This window comes from Nicotiana sylvestris, chromosome 7 (assembly GCF_000393655.2).
Source record: "Nicotiana sylvestris chromosome 7, ASM39365v2, whole genome shotgun sequence".
Lineage (NCBI taxonomy): Eukaryota > Viridiplantae > Streptophyta > Magnoliopsida > Solanales > Solanaceae > Nicotiana > Nicotiana sylvestris.
Genome location: NC_091063.1, coordinates 92663760 through 92686137, shown reverse-complemented (window position 1 = coordinate 92686137; position 22378 = coordinate 92663760). Strand labels below are relative to the sequence as shown.

At 36.3% G+C, this 22378-nt stretch overlaps 3 protein-coding genes across 3 annotated transcripts; 2 read left to right on the top strand and 1 right to left on the bottom strand.

Moving 5' to 3' along the window:
• The first annotated feature begins 331 nt into the window (after window positions 1–331).
• On the top strand, window positions 332–8714 carry LOC104210237 (cytochrome b-c1 complex subunit 6-like). The gene is made up of 5 exons (XM_009759086.2): window positions 332–575; window positions 741–772; window positions 6393–6477; window positions 8212–8301; window positions 8490–8714. Coding segments are annotated over exons 2-5 (210 nt in total). The 5' UTR covers window positions 332–575; window positions 741–770; the 3' UTR covers window positions 8523–8714.
• A 1239-nt stretch (window positions 8715–9953) lies between these two features.
• On the bottom strand, window positions 9954–11424 carry LOC104210238 (GDSL esterase/lipase At5g03980-like). Its single transcript, XM_009759088.2, has one exon. The coding sequence runs from the start codon at window positions 11333–11335 to the stop codon at window positions 10217–10219; it is 1119 nt and encodes a 372-aa protein (XP_009757390.1). The 5' UTR covers window positions 11336–11424; the 3' UTR covers window positions 9954–10216.
• Window positions 11425–16600: 5176 nt separating this feature from the next.
• Window positions 16601–20209, top strand: LOC138873438 (uncharacterized). Its single transcript, XM_070151911.1, has 7 exons — window positions 16601–16927; window positions 17024–17310; window positions 17513–17742; window positions 17977–18257; window positions 19118–19693; window positions 19791–19864; window positions 19963–20209. Exons 1-7 carry the CDS (start codon window positions 16601–16603, stop codon window positions 20207–20209), a joined length of 2022 nt encoding a protein of 673 aa, XP_070008012.1.
• Window positions 20210–22378: the final 2169 nt, after the last annotated feature.

The window sequence follows — 22378 nt, the reverse complement described above, 5'->3', positions numbered from 1 at the left end:
TGAGATAATAAAATAGTAGAGCATGAGTTGGTGATTACAAAATATAAGTTTTAGTGGGTAATAAGTGGTGAATCATGGCATCAGTGGTTTCACGAGTTACACCAAAGTAATGACTACTTTCTTGCCAATTTATAACCAGTATCTCACAAGAAATAATGCACTTTAATTTTATAATTTTATTTTAATATTAAAATGCACTAACACCAACAACAAATAAACAAAGTAATTTAATGTAATCATAGGGTGTGAATAAGCATTTTTATTTCATATTGTGTGTTTTGTGTGCGCTATTGTTAGTTCCTTAATATGGTGGGTATAATTGGGAAAGCGAAGAGAAGGGTTCCATCTAGAAATTTCTCCTTTGGAAATGGGAATTCTCCCAAATAACGACAACACGGAGCGGGGTATTCTAGTAATTACATTAAACCCGGCGTACCCTACGCACTCGGCGCAAGCTAATTGACCAACAGCCATCACAAAGCCCAAGGAACCTTCGAGATTCTCCTCTTGCATAGTAATTGCCTTTTCCTGCTCCATTCCACTCCGCGACTCTCAAAGCCCCCGAAGGGAAACAGGTTACCCTTTCTTCGGTCATTTCGTCATTCATTAGATCTGTTTCTTTTTTCGATCTGCGTAACTAGGTTTCGCGATATTCTTTTTTGTTTATAAATTTAGTGTATCATTTTCGAATCGTTAACTGGATGGCTTTGTTTGATTAATTGAAAATTTTGCGTGTGCAGGTGAATCTACGGCATCGATATTCTTTCGCCATGTGAGTACTGTTAAACCATCGATTATTGTTTAATTTTTTCAGCTTCACTGTTGATGTGCTATTTTTATTGCGAGCTTTTTAGAATATCAAATCATCGCGCATTCAATTTGTGCCCTTATTGTAATTGTTTGAATTATTCATTTTGAGTATAGGTTGTATGTTCGAAATGGATTATATGTTTAAAAGTTATGTGAACGCAAAAGAAAAGATATCAGTCTAAAAAGACTAGGGTCCGAATCCCGACAACACAAAACATTTAGGTGATCTCTTTTACATCTGTCTAAGATGTGGGCATAAGTTATCCCGTGAGACTGTGCAAGTACCCGGTTGAATACCCGAGTTGTGCGCAAATTGATCTGAATGCCACCTCTTATTTACGAAAGGAAAAAGACTAGAAGTGACTTAGTTGAGTGTAATGGATAGACAAAAGATTTTACAACCTTAGCCCTATGAATTTATAGCTAAAAGTGGAATAAGGGGTGAGTTTGAGCTAAAACTTGAATGTAGACCTTGGCAATTGCTTTAGCGTTTACTGCTTTATTAATGTTATATACACTGCATTGAATTTATGTTTTGTGTTTTATGTTGTGTTTCATATCATGTACATTATGAAAGTACTGTATTAATAGTATGTTTGGCCAAACTTCTAAAATCAGCTTATTTTGAAAAGTATTTTTTTCAAAAGTACTTTTCAAAAAGTATTTTTGGTGAGAATTAGCTTGTATTTGGGTACTTAATTTGAAAAGCACTTTTGAGTAGCAATATGTGTTTGGCCAAGCTTTTAAAAAGTGCTTCTAAGTGTATTTTACGCAAAAGTGTTTTTCTACTTCTCAAAAGCTGCGTCTGCTTCTACCTAAAATCACTTCTTTCCTTCTAAAAGCTTGGTCAAACACCTTAACCTTAGAAAAAAACACTTTCGGCCAAGCAAAAGCTGTGGCCAAGTAAGCTATAAATGTTGACACTAATATGTATATCTTATCTATTTGTAGCCTTTAGTATGCTTATATGTTAAGTAATGTCAGTAGAAATTCGATTCAGTGTTTCTCATCACAGTTAGTTTACTATACTACGGCTACAAAACATTACGTAGGTGAAGAGACAAGTTTTGACCGGTAAACTTCATAAAATTGGTACCCGATAAAAAAAACTTAATTAAAAAAATGTATTTGACTAGTAAAAAATACCCCAGTTTGATTGTAGATTTTTTTTTCCGGTGTGGTAAAATTTATTGATATTGAATAAAAGGCCAAAAGTGAGGAACTTATACAAAAATGGTCCTTTATGATTGACGCACAATCATCCATACTAATAGGGATGTAGATAAAGCACCTAAGTTAACCACAAAGGGAAAACAAGCCCTCAGCTTTCTAAACACATTTTTTAATCCCTTCAAGTATTTACTATTTCTGTCCCTTCTAAGAGCCCAAATAAGGACGGAAGGAGCCCTATTGCATGCTCTGCACCACCCTATTCTTCTTCTAAATGTCCAATTACGCATCACATCCTCAATTGTCTCAGGCATTTGCTTTGTATTTCAAACAGGTTTAGTCCTGTCTATAATAATTGGCTGCCGATTGACACTGCTCCAACAAGTAATTTTTTTTATCTTCTGCTAACCGCTTGCACATGAAGCACTATAACCATTGATCAATTTTTTTCTTTATTGGAGCTCAAGAGTGCTTTCTATGCTGTTGCTCCATTTAAGTCTATCTCTTCTCTAATTGGTGACTATGCTATTATGCAGTCTTGGTGACTATTTATTACGTGGAGTGATGTGCTTCTTGCGAAATCCTCCCAAAATTTCATGATACACTTCCACAGTCCAGTTTCATATGATGCTCTAATCACATTAGTGCACTCGCGAGTAGAAGTCCCATACTTTGCTTGGATGATCTCTTTTCTAAAGCCAACTTCCTCCCGGTTATATCTCCCATGCCACTTCATAAGCATGATTTTGTTGTGAAGTGCCAGGTCTTTAACCCCAAGGCCCCAAGTGTTTTGGGCATTGTAAATTTGGACCATTTGACTAAGGCCTAATTTTTTTTAAAAAGATTAAGACGTCTGAATCTGAATAGTAAGACATCTAAATTTGAATACACATCGGAATATTAAGATGTGTGTTAAGATCTGAATACGAAATGATTAAGACTGTTTGATTTTTAATATCTGAATGTATAAAATTTATCTTATTTGAAAATTATTAAACATAAAATTCAAATGAAATACTAATTAATCTAATATTCTATCAATAAAATATATAATTTTTTAAAAATATAGTAGTTGTTGGTGGTGATGGCTAACGGTGGTGCTTGTGAATGCCGACTAGAGGCGGTGGTTGGTGGTAGGTTTGGTTGATGGTGGTGGTTCAGGGTAGTAACTAGTGGTGATTAAAAGTGGTGGCGATTATGATTGAGGATGGTGGTGGTGAGGAGGTGTGAGCGACTGGCTGTAGTGGGCACGCGAAGAGGTAGAGGACGACCTAAGAAATATTGGGGAGAGGTGATCAGACATGACATGGCGCGACTTAGGATTACTGAGGACATGGCCCTTGCCAGGGAATTATGGAGGTCGAGCATTAAGGTTGTAGGTTAGGGGAGAGTTATGAATATTTCTACAGCACAATAGAGTGAGACTAGCCAGTTAGGAGTTAGACTGAGAATGTCATTGGTCGTCTATTGATGCAGGGCTTTACCTACTAGTTTTACTATACCAGTCATCTATTTCGTATTTCGTATTCTGTATTTCATATCTCTTATTATGCTGTTATTTTATTATGCATTTTTATGGTACTAATATATCAGCTCCTGTTGTTTTGTTGAGCCGAGGGTCTCCTGGAAACAGCCTATCTACCCTTCGGGGTAGGAGTAAGGTCTGCGTACATATTACCCTCCCCAGACCCCACTTGTGGGATTATACCGGGTCGTTGTTGTTGTTGTTGTTGTTGTTGTTGATGGTGGTGGTGAGTGGTGATAGTGAATAATGGTGGGTGCTGGTGGTAGTTGTGATTGAGGAAGATGGTGGCAGTTTATAATGATGATTAGTGTCAGTTATGATTGTTGATGGTGATGGGGTGGTTAGTTGTGGTAGTTGAGGTGGATGAGTGTTTGTGGTTGAGAATGATGGTGGTGGTAGTCGATTATGGTGGTAGCTATGATTGAGGATGGTGGTGGTGATGGTGGTTGAGTATGGTGGTGGTGGCGGTGGTGGCGGCATGGTGGTAGGTGATAATGGTAGGCAGTGGCGACAATTAATAATGAATATGGATGATAGCATCTTAATGAAATTAAGTCTTTGTTATGGATCTTAATCATACAGACCTAATAGACCCATTAAGTGGTTATGAAGTAAAAAAAAAACACACACTTAATGATTAAGATCTGAATAATTAAGATTCATACTTTAAAAACAAACGCATGTATGATTAAGATTCAGACCTCCATTAAGTGCAAACAAATGAGACCTAAGTGGAACTTATGTTCTTTATTATTATTCTCCCTTAGGAAAGATCTTATGAGTTTGTCAAGCTGTTTTTGCATTTTGACTGGGATTGGCAATAGGGACATAAAATAGGTAGGTGACCATCCACAACACTGCTGATGAGTGTTAATCTGTGACCCCCCCCCCCCAAACAAAAGTTGCCCTGTGTCTAGCACCTAAGGGGAGACCTAAATAGGAAAGGATCCTGTGATGCAAAACATAATGTCGGCCAGCTCCTCCAAGTCAGGGACTACATTAATAGGATAAATGATACTCTTGGACATTTTTATGTTGAAGCCTGAAATAGATTCAAAAAGCATCAGGGTAAGATTGACATATTGCACTTTAGTTTTTTTTGCACCACAGAAAATAAGGGTGTCATAAGCAAATAAGAGGTGGGATACAAAGATTGATGATCCTGAGTTATTCCTCACTTCAAAACCTTTTAACTATTGCAATTTCTTGGCCTTTTCCATCATTTTACTGAGCCCCTCCATAGCCAGAATGAAGAGAAAGGGAGATAGGGGTTCTCCTTGCCTAATCCGTCTTTTAGGAGAAAAATCCCACTGGGCTTTATAGCTCCCCCTCCCTCCTGGTACCTACTACGTGAAGAAACATATCCTATTTCGGGACTCTAGGCATCTAAACTGATTAGTGGAGTGGATCAAAACATTTTGTAAGTCACAATGGAAGTCAAAGGCGCCCAGAAGAATTGCCTTCTTCACTTCATGTGCTATGTCATATGTCATATTCGTAGCTGACTACCTATGAAGGGAAAACTGTATTATAGTTAATTGGTATTATTTGTGTGATGGCACATGGAGAATGTTGATTATATCTCTTGCGTACTATTACTGTTGTTGAGTTATGGGTTGCCCATATCCCATATATTTAACATTCAATAGGCACTTCCTAAATAGTGGTGGATGCATTAGCAATTAGAAGGATAAGCAATAAGATGCTAGAAAGAAAAAGTTAGGAAAATAGCTCCTATTTTTAAGTATTGTTTTCCTTTTCTTTTCTTTTTTCTCTTTCTTTCTTTTCTCTTATCCCACCGTTCACCACCACTTCCACCACCAGTAAACAGTAAACAGCTTTCACTGCCAAGCAACAACCTTCATTCTAAAGTTCATTCAGCCCCTTTCTCAGCTAGTTAGCTCAGACAAATAAGTTGCAAAGGATCCACTAACTCTCGGAAAAAATAGAACCCCAACACCAGTTTCAGAAATCCAAGAAAAGATTGCCTAATAGGTAAAAGTTCAGCTATAACCAGAAAAGAGAACCTACTTAAATTTTTCAGTACAGAATACAAAGAAATGGCAAACTAATGACAAAAAAATAGAAAAAGGACAATTTTCTTTCCACAATCAAACAAAGGAGATGATGGTGTTCAATTTGTGTGACATGTCCTTTTCCATGCTTGTGTCTGGTGATGGATGATGTTGAAGGTTCTGCAATGGTGGTTCTAGGAAGGAGATAAAAGTGGAGGGAGCCGGGCCGCAGGAAAAGGAGATTTGGGAAAAGGGGGGGGGGGAAGGAGTAGAAGGGTGGGGGAGCTAATATAAAATTTTTTCCTTTTCAATTTTTTTGTTTAAAATAGAAGAGTATGTGGCAAGCTTGGATTGGCGCGTGACAAACACAACATTTTTAAAATTGGAATTGGCTGAGTAAGGAGGTATTAATACCACTTTAAATGAGTTCATGGGTTACTAGGAGATCCCTGCATAGTTTAAGGTCGTAACTGAAAAATATGACTACTTTTGGGGGCAGGGGATTTATGTGTTTTCCCTATTTATTATGCTTGGTGAATAGATCTTACTTTATGTTTGTTGATCTGCAAAAAGTTTGTTTACAATTTTTTTCTTTTTGGTAGGACTTTGGAGCTATTCCATATTTTCAGTTTGTTTGTTGAATTATTGTGGACTTGTCTAACGAGCTAAAGTGTGAATTTTAGTTAGTTCACCATTCCTCATTGCCAATTCTGAAGTTGTATCTGTATGTCTGGGATTTTTTTTTAAAAAACTATGCATCACTCCCTCGATGTGTTTTTGATATACCTGATGTAATTTTTTTTCCTTTTATGAGCTCTAGCAGCTCTTTTTATGCCTTAGGAAGTATGTTGCTAATACTTTTGTTTGTTCAGGTCGGACGAGGAAGTCGTTGACCAAAAGAAGACACTAGAAGAGACTTGCAAGCCCAAGTGTGTAAGGCAACTTAGGGAATATCAGGTGATTCCCATTACAATGAAAAAAGAATTTGTCTTTCAGTGGCCTCATTTGTGCATATTTAATTGTTGGAGATATTTCTTATTCCTTAGGGCCTCTTTGTGCTGGCTGTGTTAAGTAAATTTGAACTAGTGATTAACAATAATCAAGACTTGATTTGTTATTCCTTTAGGGCCTCATGAACTTCCTTCTTCTTCAATCTATAGCTAGACTGGATCTTCTAGACCAAGCTTACAGGTAAGGCTTTCAAATGAAGACCAACAGCTATTCATCTGTCTTCTAGTTCCTATGTTCCTGGCCTGCTTGAAATGCTACAGTGCCTTTCTACCTCCCTTATTTCATGCCATTGTCCTGTGCTTGAACCTCTTTCTAGATTAAGCTTATAGTTAAAGCTTTCAAATGAAGACCAACTGCTATCTTACTATGACTTCTATGTTCCCCTATTCCTAGTCTCATTGAAAGACTGGCAGCAAAAGTGCAAAACTGTTAGATTTCTACATCTTCTGCTCAGCTGACTGTTACCTTGTAATGGGCAAAGAGAAGTTTTGGAAAGGAGGAAGTAGTCACCGAAGGAAACAGTAGAAACAAGTCCTGTGTCCTAGCTACGGAGAAACACCCAAAGGGCTTGAAACATTTTTACGGTTTCCCCCATTGTTTTGGAAATTTTTTTGTGTTTTTTTTTTTGGGGGGGGGGGGGGGTTCTAAGTTGTGCGGACTCTTCATTTGTGGTGCAGCTGTACCTGTGTCGACATGACGTAGACACTAGTATGGGTGTGGGGTACGTAGGTACTTTGACCACAAACTACGGAGAAATTAGAGATAAGATTTGGCATTTTGATTTCTTAAGACAAAAGCTAAGCTACTGTAGATCTCTAGGTTGCTACCTATAAATTAAGAATAAAAGATTAAGTTACTGCTTTTACAAGCTACATGTAAGTTTTCACATAATGGCATATTTTTAGTGCTCTATTTTTAGATATAGCCAAATTCCGGCACTCGTATCCATACCCGAATCTTAAAATTTAGGTCATGAAGTACCGGATCTCTGGATTCGCTCCTGTATCGTATACGCACACCCAACTTAGGGGAGGAGTAGTGGTGGCGGGGAAGGTGAGCAGGACTGCAGGGTATATCACCTTGGGCTAAGAGAAGCTAGATGCGGAATTTAGAGATCACCCGACAAAAAAAAAAGGAGATACTGAATCCATGAGATCATACTTTTTTATCTGCAGCGACACGTTTAAATTCTGAAGAGTTTGTTCTGTATGATCATAGCTTTTTGAACCTGGCAACATCATATACCCACACCCAACTTAGGGGAGGAGTAGCGGTGGCGGGAAGGTGAGCAGGGCTGCAGGGTATATCACCTTGGGCTTAGAGAAGCTAGACGCGAATTTAGAGATCACCCGGAAAAAAAAAGAGATACTGAATCCACGAGATCATACTTTTTTATCTGCAGCGACACATTTAAGTTCTGAAGAGTTTGTTCTTTTGCTATATGATGATAACTCTTTGAATCTGTCCTGTTTATATGATGTTGCCAGGTGGGCAAATTTGAACAGTTAATGTTTACTTAGAATTTTGCATTTAAAGTAGTTAGAGCATGGAACTTGGAATGTTGAGTCTCCAAAGATTAGCTGTTCTCAATTGGCTGAATCATTGTACAAGCTAGCTTCATTAGTTATAGAAACTAGGGTTTTCTCAGTTCGTTCTAATTTAAAAATCGGCATCCTACAGGCTTGTGCTAAAAGGATAGAAGGTGATGAATCTGGGCACAAGCATTGCACTGGACAGTATTTTGATTATTGGCAGTGTATTGACAAATGTGTAAGCTCCTTGTTTCTCAACTTCATAGTATTTGTTCCTTTCTTTTCTGAGGTGCGGTGGTTTTGGGGGTTGGGGGGAGGGGGAGCAGGTTGGTGATTGGAATGCGAAAGGTTCAAACCCTCCTCTCGTCTGTCCTTTCTGTTACTTTATTTTGTAGATTTTTCCTCAAAAACTTTTTGTGCATACAGGTTGCGGTGAAGCTATTTGACCAGCTCAAGTAGCGAGGATGCAATTTGATCCTTTGGCATTTATCTTGATTTATGTTGCTGTTTTGCTATCGAACAAAGCGTTACCATATTGTTCCGTCATGCTGCAGACTTGCAATCTTTTCTTGCAACATTGTAGCTGCGTGGAAAATTTTGAGCCATGATCATTATGAACTTATTGAATAAAAGCAAACGTGTTTCCTCAAATTTGTCATTTCTGTTCTATTCGTTCGTTCAAATGATTAAGAATGCCCCGCATCAGATGTTTTTCCTGATTTTGCACTATTCTTACTATACTCTGTGCATCTGTTTCCTGATTTCTTCGTAGAAAAACTGTCTCGTTTGGTACCTTGTGAATATTTCAACTATCACATGCAAGTCATAGACCCCTGAAGTTCTAAAGCTAAGGCCCGCATAGTTTTGATCTTTTGTGTATGCAGAGTAGTGGATGGCGTCCTTTATGTTACATTAAAATTCGCTTCCACAATAATAAAAAATGTGAAAAAATTGCATTAAAGTATGCTTTCGATCTTGAGATTAAAAATAATTAAAGTCAGATAAAATGTAAGATGCAGCGAACACCTGGTAGAATACTTATGTTTGCGCTCGTTATTTTTTTTGTTTTTTGATTTGCACCGGGTGTCCGAGTCTCTAAGAGCCCGATTAATCCCGGGGGTGCACAGGCCTTCGGCAAGGAGCTTTCCGCAAGTGCACCACACTTAATTCAGGTTTTATCCGGTCCGATGGCATTCGGAAATTGTTTGCACGGTTATTTTTGCGCTCTCGTTATTATGGGGCAACATCTAAACTTTTCACATTATTCAGAGCTAGCTAGTTCATTGACTAATGGTACCAACCAGATAAGTGAAGTTTCACAAAGTACCAGGATCCATAGTCTTCAACCTCCTAGTTATCGTCCCTAAGAACTATCGAATCTAACAAGTTATGAAATTAAATTAAAATTAAATATCATTATTATATATTCCACTCTGCCATCGTGTTATAATCTCTTCATTTAGCAACTGCAAGTAGCCTGAATTTATAATTGTGGAGTCTGAGTCTATGTTGATTATTACTAATACAATCAATAAGAGAGTAAGAGCTCCATAGCAGATTAAAAGCACCACTCTGCAAATTAGAAAACTGACAAAATTGGGTGAAAGAGATTAAAAAAAAAAATCCGACTTCAATGAAGCTCTATCGCTGCCTAGTCAAGTTAGAGCTATACAATGAAGCAAGATCAATGATGCATCTCAAATTTCAGATTTAGGCCAAGGAAGGCCTATTCCGCTGTCAATGACTTTTATTAGCTGAGCTCTTAGCACTGTGCTACATTTATTCAAAGCATGTAATGGAGGGGGCCACTCAAATGTTAATTGATAGTTTTATGCAAGTCTATATAAGAAACTTTGATTATAAAAAGAAAAAAAAAACAACAGCTGCAAGTAGTGTTTGATATTGAATCTTTCATTCCTCAGAAAGGATACCCTGATGTTTACCCAGCTTAAGCCTCCAAGAACAGAAGTTCGTAATAAGAACATTGGCTCTAACTATTTATTTGCAAACAACAATCTTTCTTTTATTTATATTCTTTTCCACCTCTTCATGAAGGAGACACATCTTCATATTCTAAACACCCAACAAAGAAACTCTTTATTACCAAAAAAAGAAAAAGCACCCCTAAGAGAATATTGAAATTAAATAATAAACTAAACACTACACCCTAATCTTGAAAGCATGTCCTTGACGATAATGTCTGTAATACGACGATGAGCTTCATCTGTCAAATGAATGCCATCCCAGTGCACGTATTGAGCCGGGTTAGAACAAGCTCTTACACTAGCTGATCCACACACATTACTGAAATTAAAATTGTATCTTCCACCAGTTCCACAGCAAGCAGCGAGCAATGTGTTTTGATTAAATCCAAAGGAAGTAGCACTCTGAAGAAGAGTCAAAAACGCCCCATTATAATCCCCATAAACAATTCTAACACTAGGAAACTCGCGTCGTAGATTATCCAGACCTCTGTTTAGGTATCTGTGATGGTATGAAGCAAAATCATTATAATTTCTCAAGCAACCAAATTGGTCATAAGCATTGGCATTAGTATCAGGAAAAGTTGTAAGGTATAGAGGAAGACAACCTAACGGAAAAAACCCTGGTACCAAAATACGAGTTGCCCCGAGCTGAATCACGTCCTTAATGCCTCTCATAATACCCGCAACAACAAAAGGAACGTAAGTCCGTACCTCAGGTAATTGTTTTCTTTGGAAAAAATTATTATAGTAGTCATTACCACCCCATTCCCCCATTACTACTAAAGAGTTACTGAGAGTTTGAGCACAATTGGAACCACAGGTAGATTGCAGGTGAGATTTGAACCAACCTAGTTGAGCCGCAAGCGGCGTGTTCCAGGCGGGCAACCTGACATTCCGGGCAGCCCAGAAAGAGGAATTCAACGTTGTGGCACCGGCGACAGCGAAATTGACGCCTTGACTAAAAGTATTACCACTGTCCAAGTAAGCATTAAGGAACGAGAGTTTAAGAGCAGAGGTAATGTAGTCGATAATGATACGGCCGTCGGAGAAGCGGCCTGTAGGTCTCTTAAAAAATGTCTCGCCGTACGGAGCTCTGTTGGCACGGAATATGATGTTAGCACCAGGTGTACGGATGACATTACCGGCATCGGCAAGTGAGTCGCCGAATTGGTAAACGGATTTGATATTACATTTAGTTTGAGCAGCTGAAGGAGAAGAGAAAAATGCCAAAGTTATGATGAGTAAAAGAAAGAAAGAGAGTTTGGGCAGAGAAATTAGGGAGGCCATTGAAGAAGGATATTAATTTACTGCAGCTGCAGGGTGCTGGTGCTATATAGTATGACCCAGAGAAAACGATAGAAATCTGTATTTTGTGGTTGTCATTTCCTTGCCTTTTGAATTCTATTTTCTTATCAACAAACTTTTACCATTTCGATTTACATACTAATAAAGTTTTATCAAGTGACAAGATGAATTACCCAACGGTCATGATGGCTCTTCTGTTTAGCACTCTTGATCGGTGGCAAACGGGCGGGTCGGATATGGTTCGGGTCGAAAACCGGTAATGAAAAAACGGACAAATTATCTGATCCGACCCATTTTTAATACGGATAAGAAACGGGTTAACCCACAGATAATGTGGGTAACCATATTATCAATGACTACTTGCATATGATCACTTTTGAGAGAATTTTTAGTCTCCCTAACTTAGGAACCCACAAGTTGAGGCTTTACAAATGTAAAAGTTAGACCCATTGGTTATCTATTTTCTAAATGGATAATATGGTTCTTATCCATATTTGACTCGTTTTTAAAAAGTTCATTATCCAACTCATTTTTAGTGGATACTATAGATAGTTAACTGTTTTCTTTTAACCATTTTGACACCCCTAGCTGGAGCTAATGTATCATAGTTTGGGCGGACCAAGTAGTTTTTGCTCATATTTTCAAAAAGATTGGCACTATTACTTTAACCCTCATACTCCGAACTATGTCAATCTTTTTCAAACTGATAAAAATATTTGTATTAAGAAATTTATTTATCTAATTATGAACCTTATAATTAAGACAAACTTTTGGTTTGATGATAAGTTTACCATGCATGAACTTCAAATTCTGGTTTGGTGTCTATGGATCCGTTTGAAATGCGATATGTCCACAATAATGGTGACCAAGTCTCTGCAGCAAAGCTTCTGCAGGTGCAATCTTCTTTTTTTCTTTTTAACTTCACTTCATTCCCAACAACTACAAATGTTCGTAACATGTTCAAGTTCACAATTATAACATGTTCGTGGTCCAAAAATATATAATTTATAATAATCAATTTTATTTACCTTAAAACTTGCTATCTTTGACCAAGATTATTACTCCATATATAAATTGCTCGATACAGTTGGGGGATACCAGTTTCTTTTCCATAAACAATTTGGACGAAAATGTATACGTTTCTTGTAAAGTAACTAAAGTTCTTTCCCACATTATTCTTTCTTTTCTTTTCCTAAAGGTAGGTCAAGTTGTGACTATTATACTAGTAGTATCTTGTAGTTTGTATTAGAAGAAATACAGAGGTAATGCCAGCTCTAACTTTAACTAGTATTTAATATCCTTTAGTCGATAATTTCTGTATTTAAATAGTTTTAATAAAAAAGCAATTATGATTGGACCCTATTCCAATTTAATAGGCCGAATAATTAGGCAGAAAAGTAACATTATTAAGAATCCCAGGCTGGAGGTGGTCTTTTGTCTTTTGCTTGGAGCAATTTGTTGATTCCGTGACTGTTGATTTAAATGATTGTGCTTGTTTCGCACTTTCGATTTTCAATATATTCAAAGTAAGAGATGTTTGGTAAGCTTATAACTCACTTATAAGTACCTTTTGACTTATTTATACTGATAAATAGTAATATTTAAAGTGCTTATAAGTCAAAATTAGCTAAAAGCCATAAGTTGCATTTCTTATTTCACTAAGATTTTACTATTTCATCCTTAACTTTTTTAAAATTATCAAAATACTTTTCACTTCGTATCCTTCGTTCCTTATTTTCATTACAAAGGTACTTTTAAATTTATAATATTTTTGTACAATTTTTAAAAGCATTTTAGTTATTTTAGCAGAAGAACGACTCTTCGGAAGAGCAATTAATTCGATCAGAATAGTGGAATGGAAGCAGTAAAAGAATTAAATACTCCTTTCTTTTTCAATCGCCCCACGAAGACAGACGTTCGGAAAGCTTCTCGAGATTCTCAATCGCTCTTTTTAGTGGGGAGGAATAGTGCGAGAAGGTTTTTTCTGTTAGGTTAGCGCTTGCAGGTTCAATCTCTCTTACTAGTATAGAGAAAAGAAGTCTACCTTTCTCTATACTAGAAAATACGGGGAATCAAATCTAAAGAAGGTGGTGAGACTTGTTTAGTCATCAAATGAACTTCTTAAAAATGAACTGCTTGTCTTTTTTTTATCTTGGGACATGCTCTATGGTCACATCACCAAGCCACCCAATAAGCCTTTTTGTTTGCGTAATTATAGTATGGAATCAATTCAGGTCAGACTTTTTAACTGAATAATTACCAAGGAATTGATTGATCACCAATTTAAAATCTCCATAAAAGTTGCAACTTATGTGAACTAGCACTTTTTTTTATCACATACATTAATTGTTTATTTTCAGTTTTAACATTTTCATTCAAACACGTAAATTCTATTTATAAAATAAGTTTCTATTTACAATTAGTAAAACCAAGCATGCTCAAAGAAACAAAATTAATTTCTCAAATTGTCACTCGATTTTGAGGAAATTACCTAATAAAGTTATATATTTTGTCCAAATAAAATCACTCAAAGTCCATACATTTATCTTGAAAAGCCTTTTTAAAAGTAAGCTGAAATAATTTTGAATATAAAATCATTTATCGTAATTACCATATAGTTTCTATATTATTTTAAAAGTGAGAAGCTCAAAATTAAAAAGTTAAAAAACCAAAATACTCCTTTAGTAATATATATATATATATATAATGTCACGATATAAAGTCATGATGCAATCAGAAAAGATGCAAGAGAAAGATGTGTCTGGTTGCAAAAGGCAAGAGCCGTTTGGAGAAGGCTTGACATTTACAAGGGCTACCCATTGAGAACTTCCAATGAATTTGGGAACAGAAAAAAAATAAATATTTGAAGTCAAATGGCTTGCTCCCTTCACATCAATTCTTAGGTCCCTGCAAAATAAATAGAGGCAGTGATGATTCCAACTGAATTTAAAGCAATTTTTGCAAGAGTGTGTTTTCTTTGACTAAATACAACTTTCATCAGCAAACTGTCGATAAAAAATTTCCATCAACCTCTATTTGAGATACTTAATTACTAGTATGCTTTTAAAGATCAGACTATAATAAAAGCGGTGAATGAAAAAAGGGATTACCTCATTACTTCTTCCACACTGTTTGTCAAAAAACCTATTTTCACACAATCACTTAAAAGAAATTGGAAGAATTTGATGGAAAGGTTATCTTTTCTTACTCAAGTTTTTAGTTACTTATTGGTTTTTAATTTGAGAGGTATGCCATATTTACCTTTTCTTCAATTTAAATATAGTTATAATGGATGTCTATTTTTATTATAGTCATTGCTATTTATATCTAAGTATCTTTGCTAACTAAAAAAATGTCTAATTGATATTTTATTTGGAATGTCTCCTAAAAGAAGTTTTAACGGAATGTGAAAAAGGAAACACAAACAGACACAAATGAAATACATTAGTATTGTAGTACACTCCAATTCAAGAATTTTTGTTTTACTCAATTGTCAGTCAAAATTAAAATCGCTTATAGGAGTAGTTCCTACTTTTAAATTTGGCTATCCGAGATTATCTCTTCATTTGAAGTAAAATCTTAATCTTGCTAATGTCTACTTACTAATTACGTTTTTCTTAATTTCATGTACTGTTGAATGCTTTTTCCTCTAAATACTTGGTTTGACTTTTTTATATAGAATTATTTTATCGTTTTATTTGTATTTTTGATTTAGGGAGCATCAGAAGATAATAATTCAAATGATTTTATATGAGTAAAACAAAGTTACTGTATTGACCTTAATATTTTATAGATATGCTCTCACTCTATATTACTTTTCTTTACACTACCTATGTTTTTTGTAACAACCTATTTATTTTCAACAATAAAAAAAAAATATTGATCAGCAAAATGAGTTCATAAATTGCTCTAAATAAACAATTTCCTAATTTTTACCCCCAAAAGAAGATAATTCCAATATTTACAATACAAAATTGTGGGCATTCATAGTAATGTAAATTTAGTCAATGGTAGGATTATTATAGTTAGCTAACTTCAAACTTCTATGTATTATAAAATATTATATATAAGGTATTATAGTTATATTACATAATTTTTGTATAACACTGACTTCACCATAATGCAAGTTGATGGCATCTCATGTCTCTAAAATCCTTAGGGAAATATTTAGTATACAAATTTTATAGTACTATTAATTAATGAGATACAACGTGCAACACACGTTTAGAAATACTACTACTGTATTAAAAGTGAGAAAGCTTTAAGTAAAAGTTAATATATTTTTATGTTATATTAAAAGTATGAATGCCTTAAACTAAAAGTTGAATTATAAAAATATCCTTCAAAATTTACTGTCCATTTTGCCCTTCATCAAAGTAAAAAATACCTCCTACTCAATCTTAAGATACGTTAAAGCAAAATAAACTAATACACTAACCAGCATGACTCTTTAATTTGTTGCTATCAAGTTTTTTAAAGAATTTGAAAAATTGCTTTGCATGATTCAATGTAAACTAAATTCATTCGACTAATTATTATTGTCCATCCATAATATCTTTTCGTTTCTCATTTTCACAACCCACACTATATATCTTGCAGCAAAAATGCCATTTTTAAAAATTAAAAGAGATTTTTACACACACACACACATATATATATACATATACATATACATATACACGTGTTGAAGCGAGCTATAGTCGGAAGCCCAAGTTTAAGTCTTAACATTAGCCCATTTATTTATTTGTACACTTCATCGCATAAGAGGCCCATTATATTTCATTGTAACTTTTGTTATAGTCTTGGGTCAAGGCCTAATATATAAATAGGAGTCCATCTTTGTACAGAGACGATTTTTTTTCCTGCTCAAGTAATAGAAAAGACCCAAATATTTCTCTCAACCGATTCTCTCTTTCTCAACATGAAACCCTACGATTTCTCACAAGTTAACATAGTATCAGAGCGAGATCTTGCTTAGCTTCATCATCCTCTTCTGTCCGATGTTACCCGTCATCTCATCTTCGTTCGTTTTTCATTGCTGAGTTCGCATCTTTTTTTTTTTGGTTGGTTTCTTCGCTGGATATTTTGGAGCTGGGAAGCTTGTTTCTGCTCTTTCCTCTACTTGCTCTTCAATTTCAGAAGGCTATATTTTCCGGTTGCAAGAAACTCCGATAGTTTTTTTTTTGGAATATTGCCTGTTAGGGTTTGGATGCATGTGAATATTTTGAAAATTGATGAATATTTGATATGGCTCCAATCAATTCTGACATTAATAGTACCTCTACTTCTCGTGAACCCACTGAATTTATCCCTAGACCCTCGAGTCCTCTATTTCTTTACTTTTATGATATACCCGGGCTATTTCTGGTTCCTGTGCCTTTTTCTGGGTCTAGTTTTGGGGGTTGGCGAAGGAGTATTATTGTTTCCTTGTCTTCCAGAAATAAAATTGAATTCATTGATGGAACTTTCCCTAGACCTCCACACAATTCTCCAGAATGCAAGCAGTGGGATAGGTGTAATAACATGGTTATCTCATGGTTGACTAGTTCCCTATCCCCTAGCATTGCTGAGAGTGTTCAGTATTTTGAAACAACTGAGGATATTTAGACACAATTGAATAAAAAGTATGGTACTACTGTAAATGGAACTAAAGTTTTTGAAATTATAAAGGAATTAGCTTCCACCAATCAGGGTGCTCTAGAAATTGCATTATATTTTAACAAACTGAAGAAACTTTGGGATGAGCTGAAGGTTATACGTTCTAGTCATATCAGCACTTGCACTTGTGCTGCTAAGGCTGGTATCCGAAAAAAAGATGAGGAAGATAGACTGCATCAGTTTCTCATGGGGTTGAATGACACATATGTCAGTGTTAGGAGTAACCTTCTCATGATGCAACCACCTCCATCCTTAGATAGTGCTTATAACATTCTACTTCAAGATGAAGACAGCGGCAGGTCAATCCATCCACTCAGTTTAACCCTGATCTGCCTCCTTCAATGCTGCCTCACTTAATTTCTCTCAGCCATCACATCCTCAGAAACAATATCCTCAACGAGTGTCTTTTGATTCAAATAGAGCTTCTCAATTTTGTAAGTATTGTAAAAAGAGTGGTCATCTAATTGACAAGTGTTATAAGTTGCATGGATTTTCCACTAGTTTCAAGTTTACCAAGGGCCGGAAGATTGTTGCAAATACTGAGGTTGAATTAGTCTCCAATAGTGTTGAGTCTCCTGTTTCTACTCCTGCTAGTCATTCTGATGGTACCTCCTCAGTCCCAAGCCTCACCAAGGAGCAGTATGCTCAACTCATTTCCTTACTGCAGCAGGCTCATGTGACTGATCCATTTTCTGCTCAATCCAGCTTGATGGCATTTGCAAACTTTGCTGGTAATTTTCCTTTAACTGCATGTGTAGAAGTTTAGTATAGTGCATCTTTATTGAGTAGAGTAGCTGAATATATTTGGATTTTAGATTCTAGGGCCACACATCATATGACTTCACGCAAAAATACCCTTTCCAACATTTAACCTTTAGTAATCCCCTATCTTGTCACACTTCCAAATGGCTACAAGGTAAAAGTAACTTGTACATGATCTCTTAAGTTGTTTTCCTTCACCTTAGATCATGTCCTTTATGTTCCTACTTTTCACTATAATCTCATTTCTGTGTCTCAGTTAGTTATCCAACTTCAAGGCATGGAACAATTTGACTCACTTTCATGTATTTTACAGGCTCCTTCGCTGAAGAGGCAACTGGAAGTTGGTAAGCTAGAGCATGGTCTTTACAGACTCCTCATGTCTCCCTCAGAATCCACTACATCTAATGCTACTGTTAGCTTACCTTTTGTTTCCAATGCAACTTTACATTGTAGATATCCCTTGAATGTTTCTGATTCTTCCTCTGTATCTCTTCTATCTGTTTTACATTGTAAAAACCATTATTCAATTAATAAAGAGGAAGGGTTATGGCATCAAAGGTTGGGTCACATTCCTTTTATTAGATTAAAAAGATATTTTTGGTATTCCTTCTGAATTCTCTTCAAAATAGTCTTTTACTTGTTCCATCTGCCCGATGGCTAGACAGTCAAGGTTACCTTTCCCTGACAGTAGCATAAAGACTTCTCATCTGTTCCAATTAATTCATGTTGATACTTGGGGGCCCTACTCTACTTCTACATATAATGGTTTTAAGTACTTCCTCACCATAGTTGATGACTTCACTAGAGCAACCTGGACACACCTCATGGGTTCCAAAAGCAATGTTTTTCTTTACTTCAAGCCTTTCTTGCCATGGTTCAAACTCAATTTTCCACCAGAGTTCAATGTGTTAGAAGTGATAATTCCTTGGAACTTGGTTCTACCAACCATGCTATCCAATTTTTTAAAGATCCTGGAGTTCTACATCAAACTAGTTGTCCACATACACCACAACAAAATAGTGTTATAGAAAGGAAACAAAAGTATTTGCTAGGGCCTTACTTTTCCAATCCAAGTTACCTATAAAATTCTGAGGGGAATATGTGCTCACTGCCACATACCCCATCAATAGGTTCCCTTCTTAATTACTTTAGAATATTCCTTTTGAATTACTTTATGGACATTCTCCTTCCTATTCTCACCTCAAAGTTTTTGGCTGCCTTTGATTTCACACCAAACCCAAGTGCCATAGGGATAAGTTCCAACCAAGGGATGAACCTTGTGTCTTTCTTGGCTATCTTCTTGCTAAAAAATGCTACAAGTTGTTCAATCTCTCTGCCAAACAGGTTCTTGTCTCCAAGGATGTAACTTTTCGTGAACATGTTTTTCCCTTTGATACTTCAATATTTCTTTCTCTTTCCTCTCCTTCTTCTTCATTCCCTATCTCTGTTGATCCTTTTGATTCTCCTGAAAATGAATTTTCTATCCCTCTTTCTCTCCCTCCTTCTCCAGTCACATATTCAATCCCTCAGTATTCTTCCAATAACCCCTCTTCTACTCTTCCTATACCACCTAAACCCTCCATTCAGCCTACCAGAAAGTCTTCCAGACCTCATCACCTTCCTGCACATTTTGATGATTTTGTTTGTGCTCTTCCTCCTTCTTTACTTGGCTCCAGTTCTTTATCCTCTGTAGTTCAACCTTCTTCTCACAATGTTGCTATTGAGCCTCAGTTTTATCATCAGACTGCTTCTATTCCAGCGTGGCAGGAGGCTATGAGAAAAGAATTTAAGGCCCTTGAGGCCAATCACACTTGGACAATTGTTGAATTGTCTACAGGTAAGAAACCCATTGGTTACAAATGGGTCTACAAGATTAAATATAGGGCTGATGGTAGTGTTGAGAGATACAAGGCTAGGCTGGTAGTAAGAGGGGATACATAGGTAGAAGGGGTGGACTTTACTGAAACTTTTTCCCCTGTGATTAAGTTTTCCACTATTAAATGCTTAGTGGTTGTAGCTGTTAAAAGGTAATGGTATCTCTTCCAACTTGATGTCAACAATGCTTTTTTGCATGGTGACTTGGATGGGGAGGTATACATGAAGTCTCCTTCAGGGCTGTCTGTTGATTATGCTTCTTGTTCTTCTAGTTCTTTGGTATGTAAACTTCAAAAGTCTCTCTATGGTCTCAGGCAGGCTTCTAGGCAGTGGTATGCCAAATTGTCTCTTGCTCTTCACACTAGGGAGTATACACACTCTTTAAATGATTACTCTTTATTTTTCAAGAAGTCCACTTCTTCTATTGTCCTATTGGCTGTTTATATTGATGACATTATCTTGACTAGTGATGATGAGGCTGCAATTCTTGCATTAAAAGCTTTTTTGGATGACCATTTTAAAATCAAGGATTTGGGTACCCTCATATTTTCTTGGAATTGAAGTAGGTTCCTTTGCTTCTTCATCAACACAAGTTCATATCTGATGTTCTCCAAAAGTATAAATGTTCTGAGGTTACCCCTGTTGTTTGTCCCTTGGATTTGAATCAAAAGCTTAAAGCTGATGTTGGTGAGCTGCTGCCCAAACCTGAACAATTCAGGAGTTTGATTGGCAGCTAAATTTTTTCACACATACTAGGCCTGATTTATGCGTTACAGTCCAGCACCTGAGCTAGTTTCTTCAGTCCCCAAGGGTTCCCCATATGGATGTTTCCCTTCATCTCCTCCGTTATTTGAAGGGCACCTCTGATTTGGGTATATTTTTTGAAGCTTCTTCTGATATGTCCTTAACTGCATATTGTGACAGTGATTGGGCTGCTTGCCTTGATACTAGGAAATCTGTGACTGGGTTTAGCATTTTTCTTGGTGGTTCTCTCATTGGTTAGAAGTCCAAGAAACAACTTTTTGTTTCTCTTTTTTCAATAGAGGCGGAATACAGGGCTGTTAGCAAAGTTGTTGCTGAGCTTGCTTGGCTCACTTATTTACTCGATGATCTTAATGTTTCAGTTTCTTCTCCTATTCCTGTTTTCTGTGATAACCAGGCTGTTATTCACATTGCTCATAATCCTGTGTTGCATGAACGCACCAAACATATGGAAGTGGATTGTCATTTCGTTCACACTAAACTCACTAATGGAGCTATTCAGATGCACCACGTCCCTACCACTGCTCAATTGACTGATTTATTTACCAATACACTTACATGGAGTATTCATCATGGGCTGCTGTCCAAGTTGGGAGTTGTATCCCTCTCCAACTTGCGGGTGGGGTGGGGGAGTGGGGGAGGGGGGTGTTGAAGTGATCTATAGTTGGAAGCCCAATTTTAAGTCTTAACACTAACCTATTTATTTATTTATTTATTTATTTGTACACTTCATAGTATAAGAGGCCCATTATAATTTCATTGTAACTTTTGTTACAGTATTGGGTCAAGGCCCAATATATAAATAGGAGTCCATCTTTGTATAGAGACGATTTTTTTTCTGCTCAAGTAATAGAAAAGACCCAAATATTTCTCTAAACCAACTCTCTCTTTCTCAACATGAAACCCTAATGGGGTTTTATTGATTTTGATGATTTCTCACAAGTTAACAATACGACCCAATATAGTATATTGCACTTACGTAATCATGTTGTGATAGAATATATGAGTCCACCAAACTATATAGAGATCAGGTCCTATATAGGTTTCCATAGAGAATGCTAATGTAATAGTAAGTAAATGGAATAGGGAACTTTTACGTGGAAAAATTCCTGCTCAAGGGGATAAAAACCATGACTTACACTGGTAGGATTTCAACTTCACTATGAGCAAACTTCAGATTTCAACCTATGAAATCTAGAAATTAAACTCTTAATACCTCACTAACTTGTAATATACCTATTACAAGACACTTTGCAATATACCCATTACAAAGACTTCAACTCATGACTAACTCTAGTCATGACACAAACACTGAAGATTTATGGTTTACAAGAGGTTCCTAATTAAAGCTTCTAGATAAGCAAAGTAGGAATTACACTGAAGAACAATTACAAAGTTACAACTCAACTAAGGACATACAAGAGACTAGCTGTAGGAATTGGTCCGTAGTAGCATTGTACTTTGTTCTTGATGCACTTGAGAATTGAATGCTTGATAGAGTTACGGTTGGAGAGCTTGAATGAATTCACAAGTGTTCAAGTGATGTTTTGTTGTAATGATCTTTATTAATACAACTTGGATGACATCACTTAAATGATGTAATCACTTGGTTTGTCAAAGGGGAGTGTCTGCAGTACTATGCTATGCTGTTTGTGTGTACAGTGCAGGCAGTCACTTTCCAGCTGTAGACAGTTGACTTTGTACTGTTGTTAGGAAAACACAAGGGGATTAGGTCCTTGTGTTGATTCTTTATCTTCTGAAGTCATATCAACTCAAATTAGCTCGAGTCCGTTGATTGAGTTGTGTACCAAGTGTGATAGATCCCTTATCTGGTTCTTTGACAATAAGTTTATTAGATCATCAAAACATAAAGCTAAGGTAGTATAAACCCATCAATTTCCCCATTTTTGATGATGACAAACTTAGAAACTGATAACCCATATTCAGAGTAAAATAAACCAGATGAAG